The sequence below is a fragment of the Pyrus communis genome, chromosome 8 (assembly GCF_963583255.1).
Source record: "Pyrus communis chromosome 8, drPyrComm1.1, whole genome shotgun sequence".
In the NCBI taxonomy this organism is placed as follows: Eukaryota; Viridiplantae; Streptophyta; class Magnoliopsida; order Rosales; family Rosaceae; genus Pyrus; species Pyrus communis.
Genome location: NC_084810.1, coordinates 3,687,366 through 3,713,857, shown reverse-complemented (window position 1 = coordinate 3,713,857; position 26,492 = coordinate 3,687,366). Strand labels below are relative to the sequence as shown.

The window sequence follows — 26,492 nt, the reverse complement described above, 5'->3', positions numbered from 1 at the left end:
TAAAATTGACATGCAACCCACGCCACATCGATGAATGTCATGATGACGCGTCCAATTTAGTCTATAAATGAATAGACATGGTTGGAGATTTTCCATAGAATGGTTGGAGATTTTCAATCATGACCACACATTCTGAATCCAGTGTGGTTAGCCAGATCAATAATCTTCTTGATCATTTGACAAAAGAAAACAGAAAAACAAAAATCTAACTACAACAGATAAAACTATGTAGCCAGAAGAATGTCAGACTCGAACAATCACTATTGGCAAAACTATATATCTCAAAGCAGCTGCAGACCCTCTATTTTTTACGAACTCCGTTCTTATGACAACTAATTTTGACATATTTATGGAGAAATACAGTGAAACATTTGAAGAGAACTGCCATAACATATAGCCTACGCTATGTGAAGGTTGCACAACTTAGTAGAGTGACGGCCTCAGAGTACATTATGCATAGTTAGAAGTTAAACTACAGAGATTAGCGCATAAGTATCTCAGAATAATCAAAAGGGCAAGTTCAAAAGCGTGCTGCAAAATCGATGACAGAACCGTATGAAACTACCAAGTTCCTTGCCACTACAAATTACTAACAAATCGCCTAATTCAGGACTATCACTAGGTTTAGTTTACTAATAGCTTTAAAGCATGCTTGTTGCTCACACAAGTGGAGATGGTTTAAGGTCTAGCATCAAAACAACTTCACAAATACAAAGTCCACAAACATATAATCGACATCTTCAAGAGTACAATGTATGACCGTCCAAAGTGAATAACTAGAAGCATGCATTACTGTGTTGTTTCTATGGGATTGCCTGAACTCTTCTCTAGCTTTATTCACCGAACAAAAAATGACGAATTAGCTTTGGCTTGACTTTCAAGGCGAAAACTCTACCTTCCTTATAAAGTCAAGGAACAAGTTCAACAGAGGAAGGGTGCAATGCACACTACTGCATGAATCAAACTATGGATTCACAAAACTTGACACAAAAGAAAGCCGAAAAGAATATAAAATCGAAAATTCATCCCCAATCTCCAATCTCAAGTTGATTTTGGTCACTAGGGCTCTTACATTATGCCGAGAATTATTCATATTCAGTATTTTATACATCGAAAGATACAAATTCGTCCACTATTCGGCCATAAAATTCAACAAACAAGCTACTAAAGCTCGATCATTCTAACCAGAGTTCATCTGGAGGGCACATATAAACCTAAAATCTCAGACTAATTTGCCACAATCCGCGGCGAAATTCGAAAATCCAGCTCAAAAAACAGCAAGATTCCATATTAATGCAAAATTTCAAATCAGATTACTCAAATTGTTATTGTTTTACACACATTCATCAAGAATTTCAGAAACCAAAAACCTGAGATCACTCAAGGGCATTTGAGGCATTTTCGGGGAGCTGCTGCTGCTGCTGCTGGTGTTGCTGTAAAGCCATGGACTTGCGCTGCATCTCGCGCCACTTGTTGATTCCAACCGTGCAAATAACTACACATAAAAAAAAATCAAACAAAAATGGGCCAAAATTCAAATAAGACCACTTTCTCTCTCTAAAACAGGAAGAAGAACACTTTCTCTCTCTAGAAACCAAAGATTTTTTAACTTTGAAATCTGAAAGATTGTGACTTACAGCCGGCGCCGACGAAATAGAGGAGACGGAGGACCTTCGGGGCTGGTGGGCCCGCTATTTCTTCTCCACCCATTTCTCTCCTTCGTCTTACAAACTCTCTCTCTCTTCCGTTGTGCGTTAGAGAAACAGAGAAAGACGACTGCTTTGGCTCGAAATTGTAACCGGGTCGGATTCTATCGAACCAACCCAGGTGCTTTTGTAAAAGCCCACTTCATAATTACACATTTTGGGGCAGACCCGGTCCGTTTCGGCCCAATATTAGCAGAAAAGGTTCCCCTTGAGACTTTGAGTTAGACTGCAGATAATAGGGGAGAAAGAACGAGCTGAAAGAAATGGCGGAGAAGAAAGGAGGCTCCAAGTTGAACGTTGCAATCATTCATCCCGATCTGGGCATAGGTAACTTCCTCTTCTTCTCTTTTCTTTCTGTTGTTTTTGAAAATTGTGAAGGGGTTTTTGGGTTGTTTTTTGAAAACTGTGAAGGAGTTTTTGGGGATTGAGTTTTTGTTGTGGTGAATGTGATGGGTAGGTGGAGCTGAAAGACTGATCGTCGACGCGGCTGTCGAACTTGCATCACATGGCCACAAAGTTCACGTCTTCACTTCCCACCACGATAAAAATCGATGCTTTGAGGAGACCGTTTCTGGTGTGTGCGGCTTTCTCTACTTCAATTTATGCTTTGATCAAATTGATAAGTACCCTATTTGGAATACCATATCATAAATAAATCAATTTTTCTTCAATAGTACGGACTAGTCAGTAGTACGAGAAATGAAAGGTCATGGTTGAATTGAGGAAATTTTATTTTTCTTACTTGCCAATCTAATGGATAAAAATCCGGACTATCCAGTAGTCGGAAATAGCGAAGACAAACCTTAAATAAATAAATAAAGGAAGTTGTAGAAAGGAGATTGTAATTTCTGTTTGTGAGTGTTAGTGGGAGATTTAGATGATGGCCCAATTTACATATAAGAGAAGAAAATAGTATGCATTGTTTTTAGGGAGAAATAACGGTACAACAGCTAGTCTTGGTGAGTCTACTCTATGAGAAACATGGATAAAAATACAGACCTGCCTCTTGAGGGTGTGAATCCGACGTTGGTGAACTAAAGCCTTGCACAAGTGTTTTATCATCTCAGGCCTCTCCACCAATCGCCAATTGATTTTAGGTTGGATGTTCCTGTTCTAATATGGTAAATGGGGATTTCCTCAAATAGGTGACTACGTAGGTAGATGGATGTTAGGCCTTGGGGTTTGAAGATGGTTTACAACTTTACACGTTTCACTTCCTTTAGGCCCTTTGGGAATGTATAGAAGTTGGAACAACATAACATGTTTTCCTTCCTTTTGTTTTTATTTTTCTCAGTTTCATGTTGATCATATGTCGTTCAAGATCGCTGCATAGTTTGATGTTTTACTGTCATTTGGTTTTACAGGTATCTTTCCTGTTACTGTATATGGATCTTTCCTACCCCGACATATATTCTATCGACTCCATGCTTTGTGTGCATATATACGGTGCCTTTTTGTTGCTCTCTGCATGCTGGTCATGTGGCCATCATTTGATGTAATACTAGCAGATCAGGTTTCTGTTGTCATCCCACTACTGAAGCTTAAGAAGGCAACAAAGGTATTTGCACCTATTTCGTATGAATTGTTATCTGGTAGCATCCAGTAGTATGGTTGTTTAATACTTTACGTCTTTCTGTCCAGGTTTTGTTTTACTGTCATTTTCCGGATTTATTGCTGGCTCAACACACGACTCTTTTGAGGAGGATATATAGAAAACCCATAGACTTCATAGAAGAAATGACAACTGGTCTGATTCCATATCTTGGCTTTATGACATTCCTCTATTTTTTCTTGTGTATTTTTCAGTGTTATTTTGTTGTGGATATACTACTATTTTTTTACTAGATTTCCTTTTCCTTTTTGATAAATAATGCTGCAGGAATGGCACATAAGATTCTTGTTAACAGCAAATTTACAGCATCTATGTTTGCAAAGACATTTAAGCATCTTGCCGCTCAAGGGATTCAGCCAGCTGTTCTTTATCCGGCTGTCAATGTGAATCAGTTTAATGAACCCGCCAATTCTTACAAGTAATGAACATGTTTGTATATTTGCCGGTACCCTTTGGTTTTACTTTTAGGGTGCCTGTATGAATCTATATCTAACCATAACATTGAAGATTTTCTTCTCTGAATTTCATCTGGTAGTTTACTGTTGTTTTTCCTGCCTTGGTTTTTTCATTCCAGGCTAAATTTTCTGTCTATCAATCGTTTCGAGAGGAAAAAGAATATAGACTTGGCAATATCAGCTTTTGCTCTGCTTCGTACCCTTGAAGGGGATGTCCTTCAAGGTCCTGATCTGGCTGAAGCTTCCTTGACAATTGCAGGCATGTTCCGACTTGTTATCTCCCTACTAATCTTAATGATTCTATAGGATGTGTGTTCCTTCATTACCTTATGTTGCTGTTGAAAGACTGTTTCCATTTTTGTTTGGCTCTCAATAACCACGTAGAAGCATGCAGTAATCACCTGGTTGTGTGGTTAAGCTTTCCCTTAGTTCATTTGCATGTTGAGAGCTTTACAGTATCATATGCCTTTTATGAGCAGTTTTGTAAGCTTGTCTGACGTACAGCCAATTCAGAACCCTGTATTGGGTGTTCAAATTTTCCTTTGTTATTTGCAAAGTATTTGCGCGTCATTTTGCATGATATATATGAAAAGTATATAAAGATGTCAAAATTTAAATAACACTGGCCAGTGACTTGGTACTTGGTGAGGTGAAATGAATTTAGATTGATTGGAGGATTACATACTCGTTTGACCTCTCAAAAGTTATTCCTCAGGGTTCCAAACAATGCAGATGCTGTAAGAAACAAGTGTCATAGTTTTAGCAATTCTATTTTAACTTGAACAATAGTTTCTGACCGTGTTAGTCTAAACATTTTAAATATTAATTATTGTCTTAAATTAAAAGTTAGGTCATATTGGGGACTCGTATGTGTTCGTCACTCGAGGTTTGTATGGGGTTGCCTTTTACCTATTGTGGATGCTAGGTAAACAACCATATGTACATTGGATTTCTATATGAGCTAGCAGGACAAGTTACGCTGGGTCCTTAGGTTCAGTTTACCCTGGTCAACCCTTGCCTGGGCCGTGTTCCAAGAGGAATCAATTCTACTTCAATGCTTTACTAGTGGACTTTAATTTGACATTGATATACTCATTTATCATTCCTTAATTGATTGGTAGTGCTGCATAACTTCTGCACATATGGGAATGATAAATGTAATACATGTCTGATGTTTTAGGTGGCTTCGATAATCGTCTGAGAGAAAATGTTGAGTACTTAGAGGAGCTCAGAAGCCTAGCAGAAAGGGAAGGAGTGTCCAGTCAAGTTAACTTCATCACCTCTTGCTCGACAGCAGAAAGAAATGCACTTCTCTCCCAATGCCTATGCGTCCTTTATACGCCAAAGGTAAAAAGTACATAATTTTGTTCCGTTGATTGGATAGTGGGGAAAATGAAATTAATATGAGATATTCAAAAATGCAGGATGAACACTTTGGCATTGTACCTCTGGAGGCAATGGCCGCTCATAAACCTGTTATTGCATGCAACAGTGGGGGCCCTGTAGAGACAGTTAAGAATGGTGAAACGGGATTTCTGTGTGACTGTAACCCAAGAGAGTTCTCCTTGGCTATGGCTAAACTCATAAAAGACCCGCAGATGGCTCAGAGAATGGGTATAGAAGCACGACGGCATGTCACAGAGTCATTCTCTACGAAAATATTTGGTCAGCACTTGAATCAATACATTGCTGATGTTGCTCGGACGAAAAGAGACTGAAGAGGGAATTAACATAGTACAATACGGAAGACTGCATGACTAAGTTGCGTTAATGACTCATCGAGCTTTAATTATTCTTCGTTTTCGAGCTTTAAGAAAGTTAAAGAAGAGAAACTATAGATTTTGTATGCCTAGTTCCTCTATATATATTGTCTTACTCTCTCCAGTAGGGATATTCTTAAATGACAATACAGTCAGTGGCAGTATAGCTTCCGAGATCGGTCAATTGAGGCTTCTCCAAGGGATTACGGTACTTTTTATGCTACCTTCTGTAATACTACTTCGCATCATTGTTAATAATGTCTGGCGGGCATCGATCTTTATGTCGGCCTTGAAGTTGGCCAAAAATCATAAGGGAGATTTTGGGGCACTTTGCTAATCACTCTTTTCTTTCGTTATGCTTGCCTAATCCTTCATTACCCACGTCGTTTTCGTTTAAATAAGAAAACTGGTTAAAATGACAGATTTGGCCAAAATCATGAATAAACTCCCAGGTACCTCTATTTCAATCATCAATCGTTGATACTAACAGGTTCAGACGTATTACTTTGATACAAGAAAACCTAAGATATTACTTCACCTGATCAAATCCCAGGCACTGGGGTATCTATTGCACATAAAATACAGCACGCATACAAGACTAAACGCGTTCATCAAACGTAATTAAGCCTAGAAATTCAGTTCTGGAGTCCACACCACGACGGCTATCATCTACTAAAGCCAAGCTTAACATTTCGGTGCAGAACTGATCGTCTGGTTTTAGCCATAGAGCCTGCACGGACACAACAAAAGAAACGTAATCATACCTCTGTCATAATCATACTATCTTCCTGCCATTACAGGCAATCTCATGCTAACACTATGAGCATCTAAAAAGATATTCCAGGTGCATAGAAAGCATGTTTGGGCACGAAGGCATCATGCGGAAATTTTAATGGATCCATGTACGACAAAGAATTTAAAGTTTTTCATCAGTCATGCAATACAACATAAAGAATCATCAGCCTCACAGTCAGTAGAGAGAGAGAGAGAGAGCAAGCAATTACTCACCTTATGATAGAATGAAATTGCTGCATTAAGATTATCCTGCACAGCAGTGAAAACAAGAGCATAAACACAATAACACTAAGTACTGTCATCATACTGGACGGGGATGAAAGACACAAGCACTCAATTTTTAGAAGTTTCAGTGTCTAGACACAAGATTCTAAGTGATACTAACATTTTCCAGGCAAGAATAGATCAATTTCATTGTTTTAGAGTTGAATAACGTGTTTATTTACCCATCCAAGAGAATGCAACAAGCATATTATCTGCCGACTAATTTTAAAATTTTCTTCTCTACTCCAAACGTGAAGCTTCTCTATCCACATATGACAGGGAGATATTGAAACTGATCACACATCCAGAACATCATGCATCTAACTACAAAAACGAGTGTTTATTGGTAGAACAGTCTGCATTAAGTACACAACTGAAGAAAGTTGAGGTTCCACCATAAAACCAAGTATATAGTGAGTAGCCCAACTCCTTATAAGCCCTTGCATGGTTTGATCCCTCACCGATGTGGGACTTTGTTCTCAAATTATTACACGCCCTCTCACGTGTGGCGAATTTTCAAGCCTAACACGTGAACAACACAAACATGATGACGTGGAGCATGTGTGCCTTTGAGCTTCACACGCGGGACAACCTGAGAAAGTTGGGGTTCCACCATAAAACCAATTGGCTACATTATATGGGGAGTAGCCCAACTCCTTATAAGCCCTTGCAGGGTTTGATCCCTCACCGTTGTGGAACTTTGCCCTCACATTCTCACAACCACCTTTTATAAGTGGAAATTATTCATTTATATCAACTCGGAAGCCCTTGCTAATATTTATCCATTCACAGATTCCAAGTTTTTAACACATTTCAAGAACAAGAAGCAATGCCCAGCAAAACGAGAAATAAACACAATTCTCTAAAAAATTAAAATACATAAAGTAATTTATAACTTTAGATACCTGCAAATGGTAAGCATACGCAAGACCTGCATAAGTACTCACGCTTCTTGTTGACAATGCAAGTGCTTTCTCATAGTATTTAATAGCTTCATCATACATCCTGAGACAGAGTAGAATTATCTAGTTAGACTAGAGGAAATATTAGTTTTACATATAAAGACTAAACCATAGACATCAGTAAGAAGAGAGAAACTGAAGATGAAAACAAATTGCGCTATATCAAAAAACTATAAATAAAAAAAATTCCAGAGAACATTCTCTCAACCCCACAAATCAAAGGTACCAAAGTCTCCTAGAATAAAATAAAAAATTCAGGATGAAAGAAGTACAGACACTGCTAACAAACAAAATGCTAGAAATTCTGATCAAATAAATAACATACTTCAGTTTTCTGTATGCATGAGCAAGATTAACCACAGTTGGTTCCCACATTTCACCCAAAGGGGAGGGAATTTGAGCCAAAGTTTTCTCAAACCACCACACAGCTTTAGTATACCTGTTTGAAAAGAGAGATGTTCATAAAAATCACATAGTACAAATCGGAGAGGTGTGGCTGAAAAGAAAATTTGTGACAAATGGCCAGCAAATAGAACAGACTAAAAAGGAAAGAAAACATGCAAATGATTTGATTATACGACCTAATAGTCCACATAAATTACAGAATACAAATACAATTTTCATAATCTTAATGCAGTAGCAACTTCTTATGAGCCAATTAATAATCATACAGCATGAGGACCCCAAATGTTAAATTTCCCAAGTTATATGACACTGCGAGTCCACACTATTTCCCTCTCTTCAAATTATTACCAACTACTTCCCCTTCTGGTAACTTGTTTCGGAAAATTAGAGTCAATTTTCAAGCAGATTTAATTAGCATCCTTCGTTTAGTTGTCAATCCATCATAAGACTACTTTGAAATTAAAGGATTCGACCCCAAAAAAAAGTGTAGATATGATAAAACAAAATAAAAAAAAATTAAAACCCTACTAACTACAATCATTCTGCACTCTGCAACTTAAGAGAACAAATATGGATGTGAGAAAAACGAAGCACTAGTCCACCAGATAAATATACCACATTGGGCCAGTTAAATACCCATACATGTAAAGTTGCCCAAACCGACTGTTATAGAATGGTAGAGTTAATATTTTGCGATTCAATATAAATATCATTTGAGAAAATTGTGCATGTACGATCCTTACTTATAAACCACTAGAAATAAATGGTCAGCCTTTTCGAATGCCTTTACAAACTTATCTTATATTCATTATTTAAGGTTGCATTTCTCATGATACAGTAACAGTACTTACTCCTTCAAATGATAAGCAACAACACCAAGTTCATTGTATACTAGTGGATCTGATGGGCAAGTAGCCTTCGCCTGCATAAGAAACTACAGAAGCAAAGAGGCTTATATCAGTATTTTTATTGTAAGATAAAGAGTTACAAATGAAACTACCCGGTCACAGAATCCGTTATTGTCAGGTGGGCACGTACATGGGAAATGTATTAAGGGCTACATATCGATGGAGAGGATACTTCTATTCTTGTATCAATCTAACACATCTGGGCAACAATGTTATACTTTTTCATTGTAATCAATTTTTTGACAAGTGGACTGGACATCAAATCAAAGACGGAACACAGTTTGTTGTCATCGTTCCAAAGTGGTAAGCCAGTGACATCAGAATAATGCAACGAATACGTAAAATATATATTAGAAGCTGAAAGTTTAGATTAAATTTAAATTTTTAAAGACTAAACTGAAAGTTCAAGGAAGCTACAAACAATAATTAATTAAGAACAGTAGTCCTTTCACACATCCTTCACATGTAAAGTTCTCCTTTCTTTACAATTTCATTTTTTCTTCAAGTGCAGGTGCCTATGACAAAGCAAACTCCTCTTGGAGTTATCCACTTCTCATACTGCCCATCATGCTCTCAAACTTTTATAGATTAATCTTTTAATGTAAAGAGTTGTTTGTGACTTAAGAAAACGTAGGAAGTCATGAGGTAAATATGCCATTCAGGGTTTTCCTTGTATGATTGGTATAGATGAGGATTATTTCACATTTCTGAACACCAAGATCACAAACAGCAATCTGTAAGTAGTTTGCAGGACTCTATTTTACCTGCTCGGCAAGCTTAAAGCTATGGGTTCGCATGTACTCCATCCCAATGTATAAAGTTGGTAAATGACACCTGAAATAAGAGAATATCAAGACCTGTAAAACACAATTCATACATAATAAGAGAAATTAAACTACGGACTATTGGACATAAGAGACAAACTAATGATAATATTCCAAGTAAGATCATTAGAAATTCATTTTGAAGTTTTCCAATTCTCAAGACCTAAGATTTTGCTGTGTTCTTGACTTTTTCTTATTATACCTTTTTACTCTGACACCATTAACCACTGCGCACAGATAGGTGATGGTTCTTACCATAATTTTATTCTTTCTACTAGGATAAAAAACAGAAGCTTTATGTGCCCTACCATATCACCTCCAATCAAACTAAAGGAAAATATCAAGCAGAAAAAATTGAATGTTCTACCAAATCTGTGTTTTGTTTCAGTTAAATGACTTTAGTTCCTATTAATTATACTAATCTCTAAAATTTGCCTAAATAACATTATCATATCTTCTTCCTGGTATTCCCAAGTGGCAGAAGGAAAACAAAATTCAAGGTAATGGTCAACGTAAGATACTGAGAGAGATACATAATTACCCTGGAAACAAACGAGCAGCAGTGCGGTAAGCCGACATGGCCTGATCACCCTCTTCTTTAGCAGCATATGCGTTCCCATATCCAATCCAAGCAGGTGGAAAGGTCCCATCTAGACTGGTAGCCTTGCTACAGTGTAAAACAAACCCAAAAGAAATCGGTAAGGATTCAAGATATTGAAACATACAAGGAAACAATAACCCGTCCTTTTCAACTGCTATCACTTCAAATGATTTTTCTTTTTTTTTTTTTTTTTTTTTTTTTTTTCTGTGTGTGTGTGTGTATTAGGGACAGATTGTTGTTCCAAATGCTTTTCACCAAATGAGGGAGGAAGCAGGGGGCATGTTCAAGCAGGACTAAATCAAATCCAAACCAGGATTGGTCCAAACTTTCAACCTAAAAAGGATCTATTAATATACGAGTAATACAAAGCAATGTAACATAAGTACATTTAAAATTATCAATGTGGTAACAACTGATGCAAGGTTGATTAAGGTTATGAGCCTAACTACAGCACAATCCCTATATAATCCAGCAGAATTCACATTAAATAATCTAAAGCATCCAGTATGATGTGAAGGCCATTTATCAGGCAACAAGGACACAAAACAGAAATATCAGGGAAGCTGAGGAAAAAGAATGCTTATAACCTATTTTCTCATATACACAGCATAACTGCAGAATAAACTTCAAAGCATAAACACAAAATAAATGTCATAATCAAAAGGATCTCAAACCAATAATGCAGAAATTGAAAGGTCTAAACGAAAAAATCACAAGTCAACATGGGGGAAATAAGGCAACTCAAAATATATTACATGTATACACTTCATTTAACAGCATTACCAATTGTGATGGAGTTACCTGAAATAACGGTGCGACTCAACATACTTTTTGATACAATAATAGTAACAACCAACAGCAAACCATGATAAAGCCCTGCAAAGAGAATACACCTGATAAAGTACTGAACTAAATGAATCACAAAAGCGACAAAACATAAGAAAATTCAAAGTCCGTCTTTCTTTTGGCATCTAAAATCATAGTTACAAGATCCCCCAAAACCCCTGGAAACCGCAATCCATATTCCATGTTCGTCTCATGGGTATTCCCAGTAATGGTACTATATGCATAAGTATTTATGGATGTACTTTCAATTTTCAAATTGTACAGTAGTGACTCGAGTAATATAGTTTTCAACCACTCTCACTTTTGAGGATAGTCCTTCACTAGATTGCATGCCATAAGATAGAGCTCATTCGAATGCCCAAGCTCCATAGCTGCTGCTAGATGCACCAACGTACTTTTCAGATGGAAAGGATCTTTTTCGAGTAGTCTGTTGAATCATGAATAAAATGCAGATAAATTTTGGGGGGAAATAAAATCTCAAATGTAGGTATGATCGTATGTTGCTTCCAAACCAGTTCCCAACTTACACGGAAGTTAGCTCAAAGCATTTTTGATATTCACCACACTGATGATAGTATTCAGCTTTGCAGGCTAGAAGGTCGGTGTTGGTTTTCAGAGTACAAATGAAGGATTGCTCAGTGTTACTACTACAACTTTCTTCCTCAAGTTCTCTGAATTTTGCTTCTACAACATTTTCTTTGTCATACTGGAAAACACAAAAAGGAGGACTGATGAGAACACAGCAAACTATATTGTTATATGATGTTTTGTACAGTAATATTTATTAAAAGGGTAAAAATTGTTTGGATGTAAGATGTCTTCTCTATGTTCGACACTTAAAGGGTGACATATTGAAATGCATTTCGATTTACCTTTTTAATTAAACATGAGTAGAATGACGAGAGCCATCCATCTTCAGGACCAAATTGTAATGATGAAAGTAGGCTCGCCTCTGAACTCAGCAGCAAATAAAAAGGTATAAGTAGGGGACCATGGAATCCATAGTTAAATGATTGATGAAATAAATGCAGAGGAAACAATCCAATGCAATCTATGGATCAACAAAGATAAAAGTGCCAGATGCCTAAAACATATTTAATTAATTAACTTGAAAAGGTAGTATCAAAATACATGATATTACTTCCTTGAATAACAATCGAACTTGATTAAATGAAAAGTTTATTTAAATGACCCTAACCTTCCTCGCATGTAAGCATGTGATTCTCAATAAGACATTCCAAAGCCTGAAAGAAAATTAAAAAGGTCAGTAGAAAAAGTTTGAAGGCTGAAACTGAAGCTGCTAGAAAGCTCAACTTTTTGTCTAACACTCTCAAATGGGTCTCACCCCATGTAATAGAGTTGGTAAAGAGTTGGACTGAATAGTATTTTCCAGTTGGTATTTATTTCCCCATGAGAAAGTGATTCTACCTACCTTCTGATTAATGATTCCATGTATTTTTAAGCATGTTCGAAAGGATAAAACAGTTTATCAAGTTGATACTTTAGTAATTTCAATTCTTTTGTAGGGAATGCTATTTCCCCTCCCTGCTTTTGGTGGCCATAAAATGTTAGAAAAGGCAAGAAAGAATAAGTTTGGGCTTTTAATAAATAAACCCTTGATAAGATTAAACTTCCGAGAAAAACACTTCAAACTAATTACTTCAGAAAAATTCCCCTCTTACCTAGCAATGGTGGGGAGAAGGATACCAAATGAATTTTGCAACTAAGAATCAATTAGAATGTGATAAGTGGTTGGTCGAGGAGTTTTTTTTTTTTTTCACCAATTGGGCCCTTGAAGTGTTTTTCTATAAAACTTACAGGTGTTCGGGTGTTTTACCAAACTATCTCTGGTAAGTTAAAATCCCATATATCCAACGGAATATTCCAAACGTACCTCATAACATAAGGGATCAGCTTTGATAGCAGCTTTGTACCTTTAAATTAAAAAAAAATAAAAAAATAAAATTAGTTAAAGGATCCCTTCAATCAACCTTTCTCAGCAGATACCACACCTATAGAAATCATTTATTGTCTATCCACAAGATCAACTTTAAGCTTAAGTCTCATACTCCTACAAGTTAAAAACTACAAAGGGTATCATTTCTTTTACCCAAAAACATGTTCAAACACACGCACGCCTGTTAAACATTACATGATAAAGCCAGGTCCCAGAGAAAAACTTACCACTGTCGGGCCTGGACACGGTTTTCCAATGCTTCATATGCCTTACCTCGTAAAAAGCATATTGCAGAAGATATCTGTTGCAAGATATGAATAACACATTTCATGTGACAAAGATAGTAGTATATACAGACAGAACATCGGAAACTGTTTCCAAATTTTCATATAACAATGTTTACTAGGAGGTGAGGTAGTCAGATAATCTTACATTGATCTCATGATCTTCGCCATCTTTATCCAAGTACATGATATTGGAATCCTTTGTGTCATACAGATTCCCCTGTTCATCCACTTTCGCATCGCCAAGCATTAATATGCATTGATCCCACTCCTTCAGCTCCTCCTGGTTAAACAGACACAAAAACAAAAACAAAAAACAAAAACAAAAAACAAAAAAAAAAACAAAAACAAAAAGAAAAGAACTAGTCAGTCCTATTAATCCAGAATACAACTGCATCGACCCAAATTAAAGCTGAAAGACCGCAATTTTTAATCATCAATATATCTATCTATGTTACTGAATTTGAAAATCCGACAACACGAAAAAATGTCGCCTTTATAATCCGAGTAAGAAAGAAGTAAATCCCATTTTCTCCTTTTCTACAATCACGTATCAAAGTGAACCAAAACCCAACTAAAGAAACCCAAAATCCACAAATGGAAAACCCAATTTCTAGCAAAAACATTGAACCAACTCAGCAAACAAAGAGAACCCATTTCCTAATTTCAGCAGCAAGATAGACTTGCCAGGCACTTGGCAGCGAGGTAGCGAAATCGGAGGTCACGGAGGACGATCTGGGAGGCATTGAGGAGGTGGTAGGCGCGTCGGTAATGGCGGCCGAGAAAGAGAGCCTGAGCTTGCATGTAGATATCGGCAGGGTCATTGGTAAAGGCAGCGACTTTGTCAGCGAAGAAGATGGCGGAGGAGTAGAGGTGCTTCGTCACGCAGTCCCGAACTACCCCACGAAGCTTTTCAATCTCTTCTTCTCTCATTGTCGCCGAAAGGGGGTTTTGCTCTGGTTGCTTCAGTTCGAATTGGGTTAGAGAGAGAGAGAGTGGGTGAGGGATTTTGGGAAGAGAGAGTGATTGAATTGGGCGGGAGCTGTGGGGGTTTTAGAGTGATGGGCTTTTGGTTAAGTTCTTGTTTAGGCTTTGTAATTTAAAATTTTAAACCCTTTTTTATTAAAGAACTTGATATTTTTAGATACAAATAAAAAAACCTGAAAGTTTAATATTCAAATTAGAACCGTGTTTAAAATTATTATACGAAAAAATCTTAAATGTAATTGAGTATATATAACTTTGCACTTTTTTGTTTCATCATGTGATGTGAGGAAAAAAAACAAATACAATGTGTTATCCGTCCGATTACACCTACGATTTTAGCATCTTGAATCTATGGCCTCATGTCAAGGTCTTGAAATCGTGTCATATCAAAATCTTTAAATTTTGAACTCCAGTCCAAGGTTCAAGGTTAAAAAAAATTAATCAATGATGTGGCACTACATTGTACACGATGATCAGGAAGTTTTACTCATTCGAAAAGGGAATTGGATCCCATCCAAATCCACTTTTTGGGAATCTTAAGGATCTTCACATCTTAGTCATTCATCGTGTAAAAAATCATTTGACATTTTTATTTAAAATTAAACACAAATAATATCTAACGAAAATTAACTACACGATACACAACAAATGGCTAAGATGTGGGGATTCCTAGGATCCTCATAGGCGGATCCAGAGAGGATCCTCTTCCTTCGAAAAGAAAGGCGATGCTGATATTGAATTTGAACAAATATATCATTGCTAAAAACAAATTTAAAGGCATAGATAGATGGTGCTGAAGTGCGAATTAAAAGTGCTAATCAGCATCCGCTGAAATTGTTTACTAATTGAGGATAACATAAGCTAGCTTACTCAAAGTAAAAATTTCGTGTTCCGGTATTCTCTAGTTTGTGTCCCTCTGCAAAATATTACACAGTTCATAGAAGCCATATTCATTCAATCAAGTTTTGTTTACCAGGCCTAGCTTGAGCAGCACCCAACTCTCTTCAACGCGGACACGTCATCTTTCATGTTTATTTTCTCTCCTTGTGCTGGGACAGATGAAGTTCCATTTTCTCCCCCTTCAACTGCCTTCTTGCTCACAGTATGGTATATTTGAGTCAGAACTTCAGCGAAGGAGTTTTCTACATTCTTTGATTCCAGTGCAGATGTTTCCATGAAGTAGAGTGACTCCTTCTCAGCATAGGACTTCCCGTCTTCAGTTGAGACAGCTACAAGGTGGCGGAGATCTGATTTGTTCCCAACGAGCATCACAACAATGTTGGAATCGGTGTGGTTTCTCAATTCCTTCAGCCATCTGTCCACATTCTCAAATGTCGCATGGCGAGTTACATCGTACACAAGGAGTGCACCCACAGCCCCACGATAGTAAGCACTAGTGATGGCGCGGTACCTATGAGACCAAGAGGGAAAACTTAAGCATAAAAAATATGTAGAAGGGCATCACTAAGAGAAACGGTCATAAGCAGACTTCAAAAGCAAGGGGGAAAGTCCTTTGCCAAAATGGATTATGAACCACAATTCACTATTAGAAATCATAAGCCTGAATCGTAGTGAAACATTCTGGCCAATGTATAAGCCATATACTAGCAACAGTAGTTTGATTAAATATAATGATGCTCTAAGTTTCCAAAAGATAAAATTTGGCCTTAATAAGTTGCACCAACTGAATGCCAAGAAACAAGAAAAAGCAATATTATCAGCTAAAACCGACCAGAAAGCAGCAATATTCATCAGCTTATAGTATCCCTTTTCAGATACATCATATGAGCTGGGCTTCCATAACCGCCAAATGAAATGTGCACAAAGTGAAACGCATAACAAGAAGAAAATAAGCATAATTAGCAATAGCCCTTGCACTGCATCAAATTTCAGTCAGGTAATAAGCTCTCGTTCGTATTCGTATTTACTATAAAAAGGGAACTGCTTATGTTTTTAATAATGGATTCCCTATGAGTCTCAAACATAACCACTAGTCCTTTCAACTAGTTAACAACAACGAACATGCCTAAAGGATCAAGTGGAAAATCTCAACAGAAAACAACACTCTACAACCACTACTTTTCTCAGCATCTGTTTTCAGTCCTTAGATTCTAACTGTCAGAATATATGCAGACACGACAGATGCTAATTTGACTCGGTCCTGTTCCTTCTGTTCTGCCATTCTTTGTCAACCCTTAAAGCCCACCGTGTTAATGTAAGTCCTGTTAATGCAAAGTAAGTTCTAACTACCAGCACAAACTTCCATCCAGCATTTAAAGGGAGAGAAGCTAATCCGTGGCAAGTAAGTTGTAACTAAAGGGGAAGCTACTAGTACGATGCTGCGCCACTATTATCTATAAAGGAAAGAGGATGTTCTATACGTCCTTGGTTCTCTTTTTCTTTCTTATTTTACTGACGGCCTTTTGTAAAAATTTACACCGATTTCCTAGGTAATGTTTTTCGCTTACATGCTAGGCAATGTTTAAATACTATGCTATCTAATCCCTATCTAAAGGCATGCCAGAAGGTTCACGGCAAAGCATGCTTTTGTATTAGTAATTAAGGAATAGTATTTACTCCCTAAATTTAAGATCTGAGTCCACAAACTGAAGGAATTTAAGATCTACCTCATCCCGGTACGTGCCTCGAGAAGAAGGCAAGAATATTACCACAGTTAGCCTATCTTTTTCCTTGACAATGCATGGATCTCAACCAACCAGGATCTAAGTCCCACCTACTATTCAAAGATCAAGAAAACCAGAAACAAATCCTAATATCAATGAGTCTCTGCAACAAGAGTGACCCCAAATCTTCCTAAACGCACAAACTTCAAATGAAAAAAAAACAAACAAACAAAATTCAACAAATCTGAGCTAAAAAAACTACATGCAACAATAATCACCCAAATCCGCTCCAAATTTCACAAAAACCCAAAAATTAAACTTCACCAAAACACAAAATCTACCAATCCAGCATAAAAAAAATTCACAAACCCAAAAAATAAAATAGAAAACGAGCAAGACCTAGATGGGGAAATCCATGGAGGAAGAAGAAAAGGGAGGACCTTTCTTGGCCAGCAGTGTCCCAAATCTGAGCCTTGATGACTTTGCCGTCAACGGTCAAGGTCCTGGTTGCAAACTCAACGCCAATGGTGGATTTGGACTCGAGGTTGAACTCGTTCTTGGTGAACCTAGAGAGCAGATTGGACTTCCCCACGCCGGAGTCCCCAATCAAGACCAACTTGAAGAGGTAGTCATAGTCATCGTCGGCTCTGTATCCAGCCATTTCTGCAGTTCTCTAACTTTTGGTGCTCGAATTAAGAGAGAGGTGCAGAGACAGAGAGAGAGAGACAGAGTTGCAGAGAGGTGCAGCTTTCGGTGGGGATACTGAAGTGGGACTGGGAAGTGTGAAAGCGTTTTTAATTAAAAAAAGCGCCAGAAACTTGATGTCAAAGGAATTTGTACATTGAGGAAACGTCCATGTAAATATCAGCACTTTTTTTTATAGATAGAATGATTCTCTTCTTATTTTTTTGTTTTTCTTAGTTGTAAGTATTTTATATTTGTGTAACAAAAATTATTTAAATTGATAATTTAATCTACCGTAAAATTAATTTAATAATTTATATAAAAAATGACAGCACAGGTCCTCAAAATGAAGACATTAAAGGAAGGAGCAGCTCTGCACGGCCAAAAACCTCGGTTTTCATTTTTTTCTGTTTTTTTTTTTTTTAACAAGCCACACGTTTTATATAAACCTTAATGATTGAATCAAAAGATGAAACAATTCTTAGGTTCTTTAATTGTTTCTCTAAAAGATGTAAGTTTTTATTTTATTTTAGAGAATTTTAACAAAAAAACTCTTTGTACTATTCACTTTAACGAAAAATCACATTTTTACATTAAAAAGTCAATCATAGTACTATTCACTTTACCCTTTATTTTATCCTTATCATTAAAACTCAAAGTTTTCAAATCATTTTCATTACTTTTCCTTTTATTTTATACAAGTGTGGTTTCAAAGAGAATAAACGGCTCCATATTTCTAAATATGATAAATTTAAAGTTTTATTACATAGAAATTTTGAATCAAAGGGCATTAGAGCGCTAAATTCGAGGAGATAACGAAAGTTAATAGTCCTAACTCTCTTGGTCAATTCAAAAGTTCAAGAGAGAAACTCTTTAGTGTTGTATCTCTCTTTGTGACTCTCACTCTCTTACATAGTCAAACTCAATCCTAACTTATTCTAGTTCGATATCTAGTCGATACGAGTTCGTTTTTCTTCTTCGGATCCTTCTACTTGTAGTTGTGAGCAAACCATCATAATCCTCTAGCTTGAACAATATCAACGATATCCAAATCATATTGTTGATAATATATAGATACATACATACATCATTATGAATCTTGTATCAACAATAGATACATAATGGCACATAAATTATTTACACTATCTCAACATTTTCGATATGATAACAATAGTATCTCAGTACAATAGTATGATGTTGTATGTGCTATATATAAGGGTAATTTAGACATTTCATCATATCAAGTTGATGTAGATGTTGTAATTAGTGTATATTTCTAGTTTTTATTTATTTATTTTTAAAAGGGGAACAACGGGTGGTAAGCCACGGTTATCTACTATTTTTAAAGACTGGGAAGACTTAGCATTTCAACCTCTCCTGATTACAAGTCTGGCTTCCACACCAGCAGTGTATATTTCTAGTTAGCTAAACACTTTTTTTTTTCCTTTCAGAATTTCGGATTTCAATCTGATTCACATGAACTTTGGTAATTTTAGGATGGGAGTTAGATTTTCCAGTACAACATTTGCCCCCTAAGCACAATTAATGGGGAATTTGGTAAAGTGTATACGAGGTTGGACCTGACGAGACATGAACCTAAAGATGCTTTAAAAAACCTAAATATCTGGAGGGCTAACCCTAAAATCAAATATGACTTTAGCTCCTGAAACTTTATTTTCTCCATATAAAATTCAACATAAGTTTTTTACTCCAATAAAGCCCACTTACTAGATTCCAAATTAGCAAATTTATTAATTATATTTCACTTTACACATTTAAAAAAGATTATGCCTAAAATACCCCTATTTGAATGTTTGATGTACACAATTAATATGGATTGTAAGGAAGATTTAATGATTTGCCTAATATATAATAACAATAAAACATGTCTAATATATGTAATAATACATGCTTAGTTTAGTCAATCAAATTATATTTTACATATAAATGTAGGTAAATTATTTCACACACACACATATATATATAACAAAAAAACATGCCTGATATCGTAAAAATTCATGCAAAATAATTTACCTACAAAAAAATGTTATTTGATTCAGTGCACCTACTGTCACATCCCGGCCCGGGGGGACCACTTCCCGGGCCCGCTCCACCACCGTAGCACAATATTGTCCGTTTTGGGCCCCGATCACGCCCTCACGGTTTTGTTTTTGGGAACTCACACGAAACTTACCGATGGGTCACCCATCCTGGGAATGCTCTCGCACGCTACTTGCTTAACTTCGGAATTCCGATGGAACCCGAAGCCAGTGAGCCCCCAAAAGGCCTCGTGCTAGGTAGGGATGGGAATATACATATAAGGATCACTCCCCTGGGTGATGTGGGATGTCACAATCCACCCCCCTTAAGGACCCGACGTCCTCGTCAGCACACACACGACCAGGGTTTGGCTATGATACCAAATTGTCACATCCCGGCTCGAGGGGGACCACTTTCGGGCCTGCTCCACCACCGTAGCACTATATTGTTCGCTTAGGGCCCCGACTACCCCCTCACGGTTTTGTTTTTGGGAACTCACACGAGAACTTCCCGATGAGTCACCCATCCTGGGAATGCTCTCGCGCGCTACTCCTTAACTTCGGAGTTCCGATGGAACCCGAAGCCAGTGAGCTCCCAAAAGGCCTCATGCTAGGTAGGGATGAGAATATACATATAAGGATTACTCCCTTGGGCGATGTGGGATGTCACACCTACTATTCAAATTTTAAAATGTTAAATGCTTGAAAACAAGCAAAATAATTTACCCAATAAATGTAACGTACATGCAAAATAATTTACCTACATAATAAAGCAAACCCAATAGATGCAAAATACATGCAAAATAATGTACCTACATAGAAAATAGTATTTTTTTTCATTCAATACTAGTATACCTATTATTTGTACATATAATAATAATAAAATGTGCCCAATATATACATAAAAAATAAAATACCTACATAATGAAGAATGTTATTTGATTCAAAATTAATTTACTTACAAAATAAAGCAATTTTATTTGATTCAAAATTAATTTACCTATTATTTGTACATATATCTTGTAATAATAAAATGTGCCAAATATATGTAATAACATGGAAAATATATTACCTACTAAATAAAAGAATGTTATTTGATTCAACATTAATTTACCTACAAAATGTAAGTGAGTTGCTCATCATAAATTTACATATAGGTAGATTAATTAGTATAATATGTTTGAACATATATGTAGTACTGTGCATATATATATATATATATATATATATATATATATATATTCAGCTTATGGTTGTACTATATACACTAATATGTGTAATAATTATTTGTTTATTGTAATTAAGGTGAGTAGTTACATTTATTTTGAATATCATGGTACAAGTTGTAAATATTTTGAAATAATATATAGGTCAATTATTTTTCTACTTAGCAGTCATTTTCAAATTTGGATTTTATTTAAAAATTTAGAATTACGTAGGTTTTTGTTTAGAAAATAAAAGTTGCGAAGATTTATATTTAAAAAACCCATTAAAAAGACCCTCAAATCATAGTACTCGATCACGTCCCCACCATATATAATTCCATGTCCCCCTAGCCTCAATCCCCAATCCCCCAACCAATGTTTTTCCATCTCAGAAACTTCTAAAAGCCTAGACGATACGGTCATATATAGCTCGCTCGCTCGCTCTCTCTCTCTCTCTCTCTCTCTCTCTCTCTCAACTTTCTCAATATGTCCATATCTAATCCTTCTTCACCTGCCTCATCGAATTCGGAAAGTACTACTGCAGGCTCTTCAAGTTGTACAAGTACTACTCCCAGCATTCAAATGGTTTCCAAGTCGGTATCTGAGAGGCTTCTGGGGAAGTTTTTTGATGCTTCGCAATACGACTTCGATTACGAGCAGAGTGGTCTGTGGTCTCCTCCATTACGCCGGAGGGTGTTTCTGGACTCACCCGGGAATATTATCATATCGTGTTGTGATGAAGATGAAGAAATATACTGCTGCAAACTTAAGAATGCCAAGATGGCTTGGCCCAGACGCTTCTTCTCTTTGATCGCTGTAAGTGTTTGCTTTCTTACTTTGTGGAAATTCCCTGTTTACCGTGGTGCATGAGTGAGATGCTTTGCTTGTTTCTTAAATATTTGATTTTCTTTTATCTTTTTTTATTAAGGGAAATGTTTTCTCTTTGGGAGTAACATTGTCTGACAATATAAGATGTTTGTGTGGATACATAATGGATTTGGATCATTAATTAGATTTATTTCAACCCGAATGTATGGTTTGGTGAACCATCTAGCAATATAAGCGGGAGTGTGCTATCCACACACCCCTTTTTACTTCTCACACCCCTTATTAATTTTTTCCTTTGATCTTATTCAAATCACCCTATCCAACGACTGAAAATTAGAAGAGTGTGTGAGAAGTAAAAATTGGTATGTGGATATCACACCCCTATAAGCGTTTTAACTTTTAATTATGACAAAATAATTTCAAGTCTAGCACGAAAACATTCCCCTCAACTTTTTCTCAATATAACGAAATTATATATAATATGTATAATATTGAGTTCATCTTTGTGAAGATTTTGGCAATCACATATAGTACTGTGCCTCTTACGGAGAAAGGAACAATTGAATGCACGGATGGGGTTATTTTTATGTGAAGCGAATGCTATGCATGTTGAACTAGCTTTGAAAATGGTGATGATATGTTGTTTTATTTCTTGTTGCAGGCCTTATGGTGCTCTCCAAGGCAATAACAGTTGATGCTCTCCGTTTCATAGAGCTAATTCAAACACCCCCTTTAATCGCTTCCCAAAGAGAAAAAAGTACTAATTAGCTGTTAATTAGAAAAAGGTTCAACGAGGAAAAGAAGGTGTCTTGTACAACTTTAGTTATATATGAGTTATGGATAAATCTTGTTAAGTATATTTAATTTCTAGCTTATAATATAATGAACTTTTGTCATTTTATGCTCGTATAGTTTGTAGATCGATATATAAAACAACTAGACTGTTTGAGCGAATAGTTTGTAGCTTAAGTAGTTAAAACTATATTTACCTCCGCTCTCATGACATGTTCGATTACCCACCCCCGATATCGCTTGTATCAGAGTGTAAAAAAAATGTATACTACTTGACTGTTCGAATGTTTTTTCTTTAGGTATTATAATTATAGGCACAGTAGTGAAGTAGGCTTTCAAATTTCTTAATTGATAAAGTCATAGATGTTGGTGGCTGGATTTGAATGATACAGTGACCCATCAAGCAGAAATGGTCTGCATGCTAGCAAAAGGAATTTTCAGACCTGCATGTGTCTTCTGCGGAGGCCACAGGTTTGCTTTTTGAGTCTTTGAGGACACAGCAGCACAAAACTAACGGCTCTTTCTTTCTTTATAAACTTGAAATAATAGATTCCCTTCCCCTACCTTTGGAGTTGTTCAAAGTTGTGTGCGCACAGATCGTCTGCTTAATTTGCCGTTTCTTATTGTTGTTGTTGTTGTTTTCCTTTTGCTTTTTGCTTGTGTTTATTAATATACTTTAATCTTTTTTAAACTTTTTGTGCACTTCTTATATATGTTTCCCTGACTGGAAAGAAATGTTGAGAAACCATTTTAAACACATAAATGAAGTAAATTGTAATAGAATTTGAATTTTGTATAAAATCATGGAGGCTCACTGCAATGGAATTTAGGCCTCTTTTTCTTGTCTAAAATTGACTTGGATATGATTACTCACTAGAAGTATTGATTGACGAATTAATTGCCTTTTCAGTAAGTGAAGGTAGAAGATGAATTAGCCATGGGCAAACCTTATCGCTCGCAATCCTACCATTTTTGGGACGCTCAGGAGGGGATTAGTTTTCTTCATAGCTAATTCATCTACTACCTTTACTTGGACAAAATAATACATTAATTAACTTCCGTTGAATCTAGCGCCCAAGGCCTTAATTATGGTTCTATATATGAAATCATATACGAAGGCGGTCAGGCAGGGGTGCTAAAGAGATTGTGATCTTTGTGGCCTGAGGGCAGCATAGTTAAGCTCCATATGTACAGAGCAAATTCAGTTGAAAAATTAAAGCCTAATCGAACTTCAAGCAATCAGAACGAAATTAGGAATAGCTTAACATTGTCAATTTTAAGCGGAACAAGTTCTTTATAGTTAAACCAGAAATCATTTTGAATTTGGAGTGATGCTTGACTAAGGTAGATGACTTTCATCGGTTTTCTGGCTCAAGTTGAACCAGCTCTTTATTCGGTTTTGCAGCAGCTTGGAGGCGCTTGACGCCTGCTCCTCGACTCCGCCTAACTTTTGGTTTGCAGTTGCAGCAAACTTAGGTGTTCAATTTGAAAATGATCATGAGTTATAGTTTTCAAAAATTATGAATATAACTAAATTACTTGAGCGTTCATTAGTTTCAAAAACAAAAAAAAGTTGAATTCAAGGAAGATGCAAAACGAGGCCTTGGTTTTTTCTCTAGTACTGTTCAGTTGGTTTGCATGTGGCATCACTCTAGTAGCCTCACAGAGTCTGTAATATTTTATCCTGTAAAAAGTAAAATGTAAAGAGGAAATCAACAAAGATTAATAACCGACCCGAATTTCAAAATATGCAACCCGATTGTGAATCAGGTCAATCCACCTCTCGCACGGGTCTGTCATTGAGAGAGGGCGGATAAGTGCCATAGGAAGATGTGAATATAAAATAGTTCTATATCGGTTTGTAGGGGTTTATAAGATGTTAGATTACTCTTTATATAGTTAATTGATTTTATGATAAAACATCAACCGTCTTTATAAGAGAGGAATTTGAGAGAATTTCCAAATATATTTTCTTTTGTGCTTCTTTAATTTTTGAGAAAAGTAAAATAATTAATAAAAAATACTACTCTTACTCCTTTTTTTCATATTACATTTGCAAATTGCATCAATGAAGAATAATTAACATTCTGGCCCACCACCTATCTCTCATGTCTCATCCCTCTGTTCTTCCTTAGCCCTTTTGTGTTCGTTTCAACTTCCGCCTGGGCAGCAGCCATCAGCCATGCCATGCATCTCAATTTCTCTTATTTTATTTATAAAGAAAATAATATAATTCGTAAGAAAATAATTTTACAGTAACATTACATGCATGATGCATATGGATGTAGGTAGGAGGAAGAGGTAGAATTGGAGATGGATTTTGAGGCCAAATTTACTCAGCCATAGAGAAGTATTCGCCGCGTTATTTTTTTTCTTGATAATTCCATTGTTATCCTTATTCTGCTTGGAAATCCTACTCATTGGTGGTTAAGTAATTAGTATATATATTAACGTACTATTTATTCAATCACAAAACAAAAACCTAGACCTAAACCCTACCCCCTATTTAACAATTAAAAAAAATCCTACCCTATCCCTAGGTTTCTCGTTCACTCACATACTTCTCAGCTTTCAGGTTGAATTTCATTAATGACTCTTCCAGCAGGCTATAGGTTTTGCCCCACGGATGAGGAACTAATTCTGTACTACCTTCACCCCAAAGTGAACGGAAAGGAGGTACCCGGCCAAGGTAACTCCCCAGTCTTTGATTTCGATCTCTATGGCGTCACGGAACCTTGGGATATATGGGAGAAATTCAAAACAAAAAGAGAAAACGATTTGAAGTTGAGTAACGACCTCTACTTTTTCACTACTCTCAAGTTGAAGACCACAGAGGGAACACGTATCTGTAGAACCCTTCCGTCTGGCAGCAAGTGGAATGGCGAAAACCGCCCTTCTGAAATTAAAAATTCTGGCAGTGAAGATGTTATTGGCCATAAAAAAAGATTTAGCTACAGAAAGAACGGATCTGATGATCAGCAAGATCGCTGGATCATGTATGAGTTCGACATTGATCAAAAGCTGGTACTTGAGCCTAAACAAGTGAGTACATATACTTCTTTGTGTTTTATTTTGCATGTGTTTTCCATGTCTGTTAGTCTTTCTTTGTGTGCATATATACCTTTAGTCTTTCTTTGTGTGCATATATACCTTTCGGTTCCTTTGTTTGTTTGTGTGTTCTATCTTTTAATCAAGAGATCGTTGAGATTATGATTACGAGATTTTTAAAGAAAGCATAATTTTCAGATTTCTTTTTTTGGGGAAAACAAGGAAAAAAGGGAAAACAAAGTAGCGTTAATATATGCAAACCCTAATCTTAAATCGGCTCAAAAACAAAAACTCCGGCACGTTCTCGAATGAAGCGTCTCCTCACCTGCTTGCTCATGCTCATGCCTATAGACTATAGCTCTTCCCTCCTCCTCCTACTCTTTGAGCTTCCTTGGAAGGCTTGAATTCTCCAATCTCTATTTCCATCTTCTAAATATAAAAACAAAAATGTATAGCAGGTTCTGGTGGGTTGGAATCCAAATCCCATGATAAATCAGATCATTCTTATTCTCAAAAAAAAAAAAAAAAAAAATCAGAGTTTTAGGGTTTGTCATATGTTGGCTTGAGTTTTATTTAGAACTAACATCAATTGATTTCTTTTTCTCATCCAACGTGTTGGTTTATATTGAAAAATACAGAGAAAAGACACACACAAAAAAAATGGAGAAGTTCAGATATTGGTAGGAGGTTGCCTTGGGGTGTTTGAGGGTATTTTTTGAAACAAATGTGGTCAAACTTAAAAAAAGTTTAAATTTATATTTTAATGGAGTGCAGATAGAAATTGGGTGAATTTAGTTGAGAGGCAAGAAAAACTCATATATATATATATATATATATATATATATATATATATATATATATATATATATATATATTGTGACAAGTTAATTTGTTTAGTCCCTTCTT

General features: G+C 36.3%; 4 protein-coding genes across 4 annotated transcripts; 1 reads left to right on the top strand and 3 right to left on the bottom strand.

The window, feature by feature from the left end:
* Positions 1 to 1,267: 1,267 nt before the first annotated feature.
* Positions 1,268 to 1,791, bottom strand: LOC137742444 (uncharacterized). The gene is made up of 2 exons (XM_068482309.1): positions 1,638 to 1,791; positions 1,268 to 1,495 (listed from the first exon to the last, which is right to left on the bottom strand). The coding sequence occupies exons 1-2, from the start codon at positions 1,708 to 1,710 to the stop codon at positions 1,377 to 1,379; spliced, it is 192 nt and encodes a 63-aa protein (XP_068338410.1). The 5' UTR covers positions 1,711 to 1,791; the 3' UTR covers positions 1,268 to 1,376.
* Positions 1,792 to 1,913: 122 nt separating this feature from the next.
* Positions 1,914 to 5,870, top strand: LOC137742443 (uncharacterized). The gene is made up of 8 exons (XM_068482308.1): positions 1,914 to 2,033; positions 2,164 to 2,280; positions 3,071 to 3,264; positions 3,348 to 3,453; positions 3,586 to 3,736; positions 3,893 to 4,032; positions 4,954 to 5,120; positions 5,198 to 5,870. Exons 1-8 carry the CDS (start codon positions 1,970 to 1,972, stop codon positions 5,489 to 5,491), a joined length of 1,233 nt encoding a protein of 410 aa, XP_068338409.1. The 5' UTR covers positions 1,914 to 1,969; the 3' UTR covers positions 5,492 to 5,870.
* A 100-nt stretch (positions 5,871 to 5,970) lies between these two features.
* Positions 5,971 to 14,431, bottom strand: LOC137742445 (anaphase-promoting complex subunit 6). Its single transcript, XM_068482310.1, has 16 exons — positions 14,067 to 14,431; positions 13,528 to 13,662; positions 13,323 to 13,396; positions 13,033 to 13,072; positions 12,337 to 12,382; positions 12,011 to 12,090; positions 11,666 to 11,844; positions 11,440 to 11,565; positions 11,094 to 11,168; positions 10,233 to 10,358; positions 9,632 to 9,701; positions 8,811 to 8,893; positions 7,880 to 7,993; positions 7,498 to 7,597; positions 6,542 to 6,577; positions 5,971 to 6,263 (listed from the first exon to the last, which is right to left on the bottom strand). The coding sequence occupies exons 1-16, from the start codon at positions 14,310 to 14,312 to the stop codon at positions 6,132 to 6,134; spliced, it is 1,662 nt and encodes a 553-aa protein (XP_068338411.1). The 5' UTR covers positions 14,313 to 14,431; the 3' UTR covers positions 5,971 to 6,131.
* Positions 14,432 to 15,150: 719 nt separating this feature from the next.
* LOC137742163 (ras-related protein RABA1b-like) lies at positions 15,151 to 17,778 on the bottom strand. The gene is made up of 2 exons (XM_068481945.1): positions 17,431 to 17,778; positions 15,151 to 15,777 (listed from the first exon to the last, which is right to left on the bottom strand). The coding sequence occupies exons 1-2, from the start codon at positions 17,649 to 17,651 to the stop codon at positions 15,345 to 15,347; spliced, it is 654 nt and encodes a 217-aa protein (XP_068338046.1). The 5' UTR covers positions 17,652 to 17,778; the 3' UTR covers positions 15,151 to 15,344.
* Between the last annotated feature and the right edge of the window lie 8,714 nt (positions 17,779 to 26,492).

Coding starts and splice junctions, on each gene's coding strand:
- LOC137742444 (XM_068482309.1), bottom strand. CDS start 1,710: ATGGGTGGAGAAGAAATAGCGGGCCCACCAGCCCCGAAGGTCCTCCGT. Junction 1,496..1,637: donor CTATTTCGTCGGCGCCGGCT/GTAAGTCACAAT, acceptor TTTTATGTGTAG/TTATTTGCACGGTTGGAATC.
- LOC137742443 (XM_068482308.1), top strand. CDS start 1,970: ATGGCGGAGAAGAAAGGAGGCTCCAAGTTGAACGTTGCAATCATTCAT. Junction 2,034..2,163: donor TCATCCCGATCTGGGCATAG/GTAACTTCCTCT, acceptor TGTGATGGGTAG/GTGGAGCTGAAAGACTGATC. Junction 3,737..3,892: donor GAACCCGCCAATTCTTACAA/GTAATGAACATG, acceptor TTTTCATTCCAG/GCTAAATTTTCTGTCTATCA.
- LOC137742445 (XM_068482310.1), bottom strand. CDS start 14,312: ATGAGAGAAGAAGAGATTGAAAAGCTTCGTGGGGTAGTTCGGGACTGC. Junction 13,073..13,322: donor CGTGTCCAGGCCCGACAGTG/GTAAGTTTTTCT, acceptor TTTAATTTAAAG/GTACAAAGCTGCTATCAAAG. Junction 6,578..7,497: donor CGTATGCTTACCATTTGCAG/GTATCTAAAGTT, acceptor ACTGCTGTGCAG/GATAATCTTAATGCAGCAAT.
- LOC137742163 (XM_068481945.1), bottom strand. CDS start 17,651: ATGGCTGGATACAGAGCCGACGATGACTATGACTACCTCTTCAAGTTG. Junction 15,778..17,430: donor GACACTGCTGGCCAAGAAAG/GTCCTCCCTTTT, acceptor TTGGTCTCATAG/GTACCGCGCCATCACTAGTG.